General features: G+C 37.6%; 1 protein-coding gene across 1 annotated transcript; it reads right to left on the bottom strand.

Moving 5' to 3' along the window:
• Positions 1-818: 818 nt before the first annotated feature.
• On the bottom strand, positions 819-11,011 carry LOC104910680 (WD repeat and FYVE domain-containing protein 3-like). Its single transcript, XM_010709844.3, has 8 exons — positions 10,907-11,011; positions 10,643-10,804; positions 9,194-9,288; positions 7,416-7,536; positions 6,491-6,708; positions 3,584-3,819; positions 2,301-2,435; positions 819-1,070 (listed from the first exon to the last, which is right to left on the bottom strand). Exons 2-8 carry the CDS (start codon positions 10,777-10,779, stop codon positions 834-836), a joined length of 1,179 nt encoding a protein of 392 aa, XP_010708146.1. The 5' UTR covers positions 10,780-10,804; positions 10,907-11,011; the 3' UTR covers positions 819-833.

Genomic DNA, 11,011 nt, shown 5'->3' with positions numbered 1-11,011 from the left:
AAAAAAAAAGCCCAAAGGTTTTGAAAAAGAAACTAAAGAATTACAGGTACTTTGCACTGAAAGTACTTAAAAATAACTCAGACATGCAAGGCTCTTCTACACAGGTGAATGCCAAGTCAGCATTACTAGAACTCCTAGTATCTACTTCAAGTTAAAAGAAAAATAAATAATCTGCATGTCTTTATTAGATTCAGCAACATATACGTGTAAATATTTTGTCATATTCTAGTTATTGCATTTGCCAACATGTAACCTAATTATCCTTCCACGTACGTAGTGCAATTACTTTTAAACGTCAGCTAACAATAACTGTTTGTTTCCTTTCAAGCTCTAGAAATAGCACAATTTATAAATAACAACTATCTCAGAGAATACATAAATTAATACCTTGTAATATTTTCTGCGTCAGGCAACTATGCAATGAAAGCTGGATTCACAACTATCCTAGCTAGAGCTCAGCAGTTCCAGGTAAGACAAGAATATTGTTTCGTGGTTCAGCCACAGAAAAAGTGGGGGGAAGAAGCAGTTTAAGATTCTATCACATCCTCCAGAATGGAAAGGAAAAAGAGAAGCTGAGTCTGCCTTTTTCCTATTGCAAATCTTGATTAACAAGAGTTAACTTGATTCTTGTATGTGAGAGAACTAGCCCATTAGAAAACAAATAAGTAGTGTACGTTACCCCAGAAATGAAGCAGTACCTGCCTTTTGGTAGAGCATACACCCCTCTCAATTTCAAAATGTAGATACAAACTTTCCAGTCCAGTCTTTAAAACCATCAATTTCTGCACGGCAAGCAGAGCTTTATCTTCATGAGATTTCTAATTGATAAAACCTCAAAAAGTGCATTTGTGGGAAAAAGAACAGAAAATCCAACTCACTGAATTTCCTACCATCTCAGAGTAAGGTCGTATGTTGAAAGGAAATACGGTTGCTGCCAGCGCACACAGGAACTCTGGGCTCATCCACAAGGAAACAAGGTCTGGCACATTGTGATACAAATAGCGAAAGAACTGCATCAAGGTGACAGGATATTCTCGAAGCCAGGAGCCTTCCTCCTCAGACTGCCAGGGCTGGGTTGAAAAACAAACAGCACATTAATGCAGATGAAGCTATTTGAGGAATACTCCCATCAGAGAAGAGCTGTGGGAGGAAGAATAGTGTGGCCAGAGATGGTGTGAAATACATCAAAACCGGTCAAACGCTTGTTCAAGTAGAGCAGAATTGTGTGACCAAACACGGCAGTGTCAGAAAACAGATCTAGACCACGTCAGATGTGTTGGAGCATGTGTCAGAACAGGAGTCCAGAGGACATGACTGAAGACACTGTGTCCAGACACATGAATCAATGTCTGATCAAATATGAGACAGAACATGCGTCTGAGAACCTCACTAAACTGCGAGGAATGAGGCACCGCATGCGACAAAACACTTGGCTGCTGAGCAGGGCACATGATGATGAATGCCTGACCCCAACACGTGACCAAGATATGAACACACAAGTCTGACACACCAACTCATAACAGGAACCTGTGCTCCAGCAGGTCGCCAGGCCATGTTTTCTGGATATGTGTGCTGGTCACATCTGGACAAGCCAACACATGTGAAACATGCAGCCAACGCTTCCCAGCGCATATTACAAACATGTCCCCTGTTTGGTCATTACACCTGAACAGGTGCTGCTTTACATATATTTCACAAGATCCTTTTCAGCAAATAAATGCTTTAGGTTCCAGTTGATACAAAAGTTTTCCACTAAGAAACCAACTTTCACTACTATTGACATTAGATTCAGAAATGAAAAGAACATTTTTCTGGCAATAAGTTCATTTCCTCTAGTATGTGGCTATTAATAGTCAGGGGACTTCTCTGCATATGGAAGCTTCACACACAAAATCAGCAACTATCAGAGCTCTGAACAGATGGACTGGAGAGTCTCAAACATACTGCCGTGATGTTAAGCAGGAAAAAAAAATCCGTTATCTCTGCCAATGGCATTTTATCCTTCTGCTTCCTGGTTTTGCCTTATTTGCAGCGAAATGCAAAGCTTAGCCTTTTTGTGAAAAAGCAATGCTGATTTTACAGCCACTAATATTTCTACAGGTAACAAGAAACAAAATAAGACAAACCCAAAATAAGAATAACCCAATGACAGTGATGGATTTTATGCAAGTATTATGAGTTTAAATGCTGGCTGGGTTTGTCATGACACTAAAACTTCACCTTTCCAATTTGGCTTTTGACCATATGGTGGACTCAAGCAATTTTGTATGTTCACATAAATGCGAAATACTTATGCTTACTGAATTCAGCATGCTCCTCAGCATTCCCAACAGCAAGAAGGCAGCTTCTGTGCAAACACTATGTACTGAAGAGGTAACAGTGCCACAAGAGGCAGGAACTCCAAATATGAATGTCCAAATAGAATCTAAATCAAACTATAAGAGGTAAAAGAAGAGAAAGACATAAACCCTTTCTGCAGTGCAATTCGATACTACTTTTTATTATACATATGACATTTACTTGTCAGTATCTAAATAATAAAGATTACAGAATGTAAAAAGATAAATCCCCCAGAAATTCACAGGGAGATCACGTGTCATGAGACACAGAAGAAAATTCCTTCCGACCACAGAGCAACATAACTGCAGCTCCCTCCTTCCCCAAGCATTTACTTCTTCTGAAATGAGACATGCCAGCACAAATGCTGCACAATCAACTCATTTTACTTCAGTATATCTAGCAACAAAACTAAGTGTCCCACAGAAGAAACAAAACATGAACAAAGCAAATATACCAAGATGTATTTTCCAGTAATAAATTTTAAAAAAGCATTTAAAAATAAATAGAAAAATGACAAACTGCCCAAGCTCTAGTATTAAGAGCTCCACTGCCAGACATTTCAGATAGCTGCATTTCATTTCAGTTTAAATCATTATTTCAACACTGTAAGCAGAAGATGAGCTTCAAACTCTGCAACAGCATAGTGCTACATGTGCCATCAAGTATTCCCCTTGAGAAAACGTGGGCAGAATACCTTCTGATCTGTAATTTTTACCTTCAATATCCCATTGAGAAGTGGATGTTGGCACTCCTGGTATCTGTTCTAAATGTATACCTTGTCAACAGCAGGCTTTTCTCCATAAAAGACTACACTAAGGCTTCCTATTCATTTACATGCAATTAAAACAGGTTAAAAATCAACCTGTTGAGAATGATAACACATTTTTCCCTTAAGAGCTGTGATGTTTCTCTGAAAATACAATTTTTTTTAAAATAACTGTCTTGTTTTGTTTGCAACCTTGTGACCTCTCCTTACCACAATCACTCCTACTCTTCCAAAAAAGTCATACCCCATTCCATGTCAATTTGACCCCAGAACATCCAAGACATAAAACAGCTGCAGCTCTGCCACAGCAAGCTGCCTCCCACACACTCCCACTGCAACTCATCCTCCCACTCCCAACACAGCATAATACAGGATGCACTGTCTTTCGTGTCAGTTGCAGGGGATTGGGGGTGTTAATCCATTATTTTCTTTGACGACAGATAGAATAACACTTACATCTTACTAGGTAATCCCTACCTGTGAGCCCTGCTTACATCGGCCGCTGGCGACGGGCGCACTGACCTGCAGGTTTTCGGGCAGCTCAGTGACCGGCTGCTGCAGGAAAAGGGCCATGAGGAGGAAGTAGAGCGCTGGTACATTTGTGTGCTTGGGGAGAAGGGACTGCAGGACAGGGAAGCCTGGGAAGTGACACGCATCACGGTTAATCTCCCGGACTGTCGATCTTCCACCAGCACTCCTGCCAACATTGAACCCTGAGAGAAAGGAAAACACAAAAGCCAACAATGATAACAGGGAAACACCTGCGAAGCTCACCCATACTGAAGCGTTGAACTCAGGAGGGTACCTCCCCAGAAATTTCATGCTATAAATACAAATGCTTGAATATATGCATACACACTCAGATCCATAAAGATATAAATGAGGAATCCAACTAATTAAACCCTTTCCACAGACCTGCACAAATTCTATCAGCAAGATTAAACAAAAAATCAATCTCAGTAGGTTGCAGCAGACATCTTGGAGTCAATGTTCTGTAATGTATTTAAAACAATACAGAGTATGAAAACTAAGGCAGTTGTATAGGTCACTGTCATTTGATTGGAAGCAATTTTTAAAATACCTCTTTGGCTACAATGTAGCTTGGCATCAGTTCAAATGATACATACCAAAATATGAGGAAAAAAAAAAAAAAGGACAACTCCACATATGCTCTTCCAATATGACTGTAAATACATATCTATTTTAGAAAGATTATGTGACTGAAGAAATTACCGGACATTAAAAAAAAAAAAAAACCTGAATAAGAAACAGTCCACAGCCTCAACTGTCAGTGGGTTTCAAATTTTAAGGCACGTACATGCAAACATGAAGAAATTATTAAACAAAGTACAGATCTGAGACAGTCAAATAACAGATGCTGCAGTATGTTCACAACAAATCTTTGCATATTTAATATGTTTTTTTAAAGACCGATTGCCAAAGGTTTCCTAGTTCATTGCTGATGCAAAAATGATCATAATACCATGAGAGATACATTATGGGAAGCACTGTAAAGAGACTGAATTCCCAGACAGATGATCTATGTGACGAATGAGGTTGCACAAGGCACTCTGACAGAATTCAAAGGGAAAAGCACAACAATCTGGACTTTATATTTCACTGAAGTATACTAAAGTATACATTTCAGGAATAGTCCTCCTTCAAAATTAAGAACAGTACAAATTTTAACATCTATTTTCATATAATAAACCAGTTTGGAAAAGTCTTTAGTGAAGAAGCAGATTATTTACTGCTATAACACAGAGTAGTTATTACTTGCACAACCACCTTAGAAACAACAACTAAGCTTTATTAACAGTAATTACAACTGCCCTGATCCAAAGCCAGCTCCAGCTCGTGGGAAGTCTGCCACTTAATTTTACTATATTTGAATGAGGGTCTAAACTGGCAGCAATCTGAAAACCACTGTCTTTGTATTACTAAAAAACAAACAAACAAAAAAAAACCAGACCCACTGAAAATAGGCTATATCCTAATAAAGGTTACAACAAAAAAAAAAAAAGCCTTCAGATAACATAACAGAGGAAATAAAGTTAAAAACTTGCACAAACTTGCATAACATATATTACTTCTCTCCAAAGAGAGCACTGTCACGGTGGTAACAGAAGAGGGGAGAAGTCACAAAGAATAACAATTTACCAATCCCCTAAAATAATACTGGCTTTAATATCAGTCACCATATCTTGTTTTTCCTGAGAAACTCTATATAGTAAATGCATAACTACTTACATCCAGTAGTTAAGGGATGAAAAAAAAAAAAAAAGGAATACTGAAGTACTCCAAAAAACAAACAAAAAAAAACAACAAAAAACAACAACAAAAAACCCACAACCATGAAATACTGCTTTCTTGGTGGTCCTGTACTGTTGTGGCAAGTGGGTGTTTATGACAGGTTGCACCTTCTGTTAGGATTTAAACTAGAATCTCCATAATTAAATTTCACAGCAAATAACTAACTAAATGCCTTCAGCAAGCAGTGATGCAGCCTATGCTTTTATTTTTCTCCCTTTTTAAATATTGGTGTCAAATGAAGATGATATAAAAAAGACACATTCTCACGGAAGTAAGCTCTGGGAGCCCTCCTGTCTCATGTTGCACCCCTTTTGAACAGTCCGTATAGACTTCTGTCAGTAGAGGTGGGGCAAACTACCAGCTACAAAGTGTAATAAATTTCAGGGAATCAGAAGGGCAAAAGAACACCTCACTGCCCCTTTACCAAAAACTAACATCCTTTATTTCAAACAGCTTAGAGATGACTTAGAATATAGCACTAGCACCTTATACTGTCCATTCTAGGTCCTGCAGAATAATGGAAAACTCTAGTAAGACTGGGTAAACAAGGCTTTAAGAACCCCAACCTTTAGTAGCAGCCAGGGGGCATACATGTGCCCAAAGAAGGTATTACAGCAAGCTAAGCTGAGGAAAAGAAGGGCTGAGATAAAGCTGTACACACAGAAATTTCCCAGGTAGCACAAATCCAAACTGATAACTCTAATTCGCATAGAACTCACTAAACAAAGCAGCACAGGTTTAACACTGCATGATTTTGTAACTAATGCAACTAATATTTTTTCCTGAATCTTCATTTGCTTGAGCGTAGCATCTTGTGCGATGCCTTTGTGTTCAGTTCAGATGCGCTTGCCCACAGGACATAACTAACCATACCTTGACAGTGATAAAAAAACTGACTGCAGTTCAGGCTTCATGCAATACTGAACTATAATATCTGTGCAATGTAGAACTGCTCCCTTTTGCTTAGGAAATCTGTTATATCTCAGAAAAATGAAGGGCAACAGCATCTGACCAGAGCAGAGACAACAGTAATAGGAAGGGTGGACCCATAAGAGAGTTTTCATAGCATACCTAGCACAGTACCAATCTTATTGGTCAAGACAGAATCCGTCTGATCAAGCCAGCCTCCACCACTGAGACCTTCCTTGAATTTAATAAGGATGGACTGATTACTCAGCAGGACCACAAGAATTCGCATGGCAGCTGTGACCGTGGTGGAATGCAGATGTTCTTCCATGAACATCATAATCCAATCAAACCCCAGGGTCTTCACCAGTTCTTCACAAGCCCTAACAAAAGAGAAAAGGGTCACACATTAAAGCATCCTACTCGACAGCATAAGTCAGTGTCCTCCACTATAGAGCAAACTTCAAGACTGAAGAAAATTCAGATCTACCCAAGCATTTCCTGCATGCTTAAGTAAACCTACCTCTGAACAAGGAATGCTATTCTGCAACTCTCACTAAAGAGAATCCAAAGAGCAACACCAGTTTTTGTTTAGGTAAAGGGCATGACTGAATATAGCTAACTCAGACAATTCTGACTGGGATAAGATTTCTTCAACTGCTGTTTCTGGAATACTGACCTGAAAACATTTGTCAACCAACTGTTCTTTTTAATTTCAACTTGCTGAGCTATACAGAGATATGAAGTTTTCACAGGTATACTTTTTAATAAACTGTTTTGGTTTTAAAAAATAATATTTTATCTATTTGTTTTACTAAGAAAATAGTTGCTTGGGAGTATTTTAAGAAAATACTGACATGTAAGTTCCACCTGCTTACTACTATTATCGTAGTACAACTGAAAACATAGAACTCAAGAATCAAGAACTCTATTTCTTCCAGCTTACCCAGTTTATTCAACAACAGCTGTGTTCAACAGTTCCTATAAAATTATACAATTTAAGCAATGAATGGAGTGGAGGTCTGTATAATTCTCTCCCTTCAAATTAGAAAATATTATCCTTGCTCTATCTTAAATGCTTGGTACTTACTGCAAATTAACAGCTGTCTTTTCTTTGGAAGTATACAGAAGTTTTAGGAGGATATCTAAAAGCCTGTTCCGCAGTAGAATAAGATTAGCTGAAACAAGTCCTCCAAAATCATCTTCAGTTCCTAGACAGTAAGTAGAAACCGAATTAAGCAAAATTAGACTTCTGGAACATGGACATTTTAAAGACTACTCATAACCGCCATACACAAGTAAACCTGTTCCTACAGGGATCAAGAGAAAGCTGTACTAAAGCACAGACAGCCTGCTACACTTGATCTGGTACATACTGCTAAGAAATGCTTGGTGCTTCCATTATCTTTTCACAAAGCATTTCTTGAGCTTTGAAGGATGGACAGAAGGATATTGCATCTTCTCAGACAATTATCTAAACTGTGGTGTTCTGCATTAGCTAATTGGTACCTGACATGACAAAAAATTAAAAAAAAAAAAAAAACAAAAGAGAAAAGAAATTAGTAAAAACTCACAACAGTTGGATAAACATTATTCTTCCTGGGGGATAAAGCATAAAAAACAATAAAAGTTTAAAAAGGATAGTTTCCAATTCCTTCAAAATGTAAGACATGGGAAAAATGATGAATTTCCTTTTCTTTCAAGTCAGATCTCTGAACTCCTCATCAGTTGAAAAACAAGCTTACTACAAAATGTACAAACAGCTCAAGATCAACTTTACTGCTATTTGCTGAATCATTCTTATTGTGCCTTACTATGTAAAAAGAGGAACACTTTGCACAGTATTACAAAAAGGAATACTTGAGGGGAGGCACACAAAGAACAAGACATTCTGGACACATTCTGTGCCCTTGTTTTGTGCATAAGCCACAGACAAGAAATCAAAGCATCTTTGAGGGGCGCAGCTTAACTGATGAAGACCAGTATCCTAAAAATATGAAATCTGATGCCCTCCACCTCACATTTCCCTCTTCACTCCTGTCCCAGAGCCATTCTACCCCATTCTCTCCACTGCTCCAGGCAGGGAAAAAGCAACATAAGCTCTGGATAACCCGGGCCAGCCCACAGTGGAAACACAGATAGGGATCTCTCTCCTATAGTCAAGTTATTGTTTTTTACTGATAAAAGCTGAAATGCCTTCATCTCTGAGACTGCAAAGAGAGAAAGCATTCAGTAAGGAGAGACATGATACGCAGTGATAAATGCGCACTACCTAACATTGATCTTTAGGAAAAACAGACAAATAAAGCTCACTGGGAAGTAGAAATCCATCCCTGCTACTTGTTCCTGATTACCACTATATTCCCAAGGGATACAGAAACAACAGCATCTTTGGGCATCCCCTTCAGATATTGGTTCAAATCCACCATTTGCCAAGGTGACTCTGAGCAAAACTACGACAGTATCTTTTCTTTAAGAAACAGGGATAGAAATGTTCTCAAAACAATTAAATATAAGTACTATTGAAGGCTAAATATGTGTGTGTATATGTATTTTTTTTTTTTAAACAAAAAAAGCTGGAAGGCAGATGTACACTGCACTTCCCTCTCCCATTCACATAATAAAGCAGAGATACACAATTTAAGTAGCACGTTGGAGAAACAGAAGGACAAAGTACAGCGTTAAGTGAAGAAAAACAAAATTAGAGTGCATGGTTTTTGCACTGCTTTTGCGTGCAGTACTAAGAAGTGAAATTTCACAGCTGTCAACCACATTACAACAAAATGATACTGTTGTACATTTTAAGTATTTAAGTACAAAAGAGAAACTATTACTCTTCTACTATTTCTAAGTCATGCAATAACTTACCACTGTCAAGCTTTTCTTCATTATTTATTTCCATGACTACAAACTTCTCACAGACTGCAAACGTAGGTAAAGTGGAAGAGATGAACTGTCCAAACCTTGATATACACAAAAAGAACATCATGTATTGATATGACAGATGAATCCTCATCTATCAATAATTTACACCTAACGTAAAATCAGAACACTAGTGAAAGGGCAATATACAAAAACTTTCTCATATTTAGATGTTGATAAAACAGCCTAAATCTAAAGTTGTTAGCCAAAAACCAAAGTAATGTACACTACTAACTGGAATCTTGGCAGACAAGTTTGCAGCTACGGGACTCAGAGAACTTGAACATTCAAGAAAAAGTGTGAATTACCTCTAAGTTCTGCTAAAAGGAATTTTGCAAGTTAAAGAAAAGAGATCAAAACATTTACCAACAACTACAGCTGACTTAGTATTACATCAAAAAAAAAATGTTCATATGGTATAACATTTATGTCTACAGCTTGAGGTGATACAATACAAGGTCACAGTTTTCAAGAACAAGATGATGATGAGCTGCTCTAAGAAAGGAGATAGAATATTCCTCTTCTCCTTAGAATTAACCTCAAAGGTCCATAGCTATTTATTCTAAGCTGTTCAATATGTTTATCTTTACTTCCAGGAAACAGAAAAGGTGATGATGGAAAACTCCAATTTGCACTGGAATTCCACAGGAATTTAAGAATTACACCAATGCTGTCTATTCTTGAATTGCTTTCTGATGTTTCTGATACCTTTTACTGTACTTGACATAAGAAGCTGAAAATAAAACTACTAATAAGAAAAAAACATCCAAGTCTGGTAATATTTTATCAATTTCTACAATAATCAAATAGGAGATGGAAAAACCCAGTTAAGGAGTTTAACTAATTTAAAAACATTTCATGTAGTCTTGAATGGATGAGTTGCAACTATTAATGCAACTTTCACCAGTCTTAATTATGCAAAATAATACAATTATACATAATTACTATAATTATACCTAACAACCTTAAATATTTTTCTGTAGTGATGAATTAGAAAAAATCTTGAAATTAACCTTTTGTGAGAGAGTCATCAAAGCTGGATTTTAACCAGAAGCATCCTCGTGCTCAACTTTGAGTAACAGTCAATTGAATTTAAAAGTGCTCAGCATTTCACATGAAAAATGAAGCAAGAACAGGGCACCATTGTTACTTCACTGCAAAACGCTGAGCAAGTTCTATCATTCAGTCACACCTCTTTAGATATAAACTGAATTTAATATTTAAATCAAGTTAAAAAAAATGGTTATGCCTATGCGCTCAGTCACTTCTTGTAGGATAAAATTCAGTGCAGGAACTTTCTACATTTGTTACTCACAATGGTTTAACTGTATTTTGATCAGTATCAGTAACATAATGAAAACACCTAAGCCATACTTGAACATTGGCATGGGCTACCTGAGTAAGTCATAACTGCTGGGGAAGCCTTGAAGCAAGAAGCTCAGCACATTGCTAATTGCAGCAATAGTAGGCTGGGAGAGAGACATATCTCGAAGAGTCAAGAGCAGCCTTGGGATAAGTTGGAATTCCCTCATTAACTTCGCATTCTTTGCAGCTTCACTGAAAGAAGGAAGGAAAGAAGGTGTCAAATTGAAATTGGAGCATCCTCTACATATTATCTAATCTTGGAAGCCTCATTAGTAGGCCAGCATCAGCTCATACCTGGACTCTGTGAGAAGTTCGATGAAGTGTTCAAATAATGACAGATGAAGTTCATAGGGTGCATGAAGCCAGACCTGAAATACAGAATAAACAATGGTTAAGGTT

This window comes from Meleagris gallopavo, chromosome 4 (genome assembly GCF_000146605.3).
Source record: "Meleagris gallopavo isolate NT-WF06-2002-E0010 breed Aviagen turkey brand Nicholas breeding stock chromosome 4, Turkey_5.1, whole genome shotgun sequence".
Classification (NCBI taxonomy): Eukaryota; Metazoa; Chordata; class Aves; order Galliformes; family Phasianidae; genus Meleagris; species Meleagris gallopavo.
The sequence above is the reverse complement of the archived record's forward strand: the minus strand, read 5'-3'. Positions and strand labels throughout refer to the sequence as shown.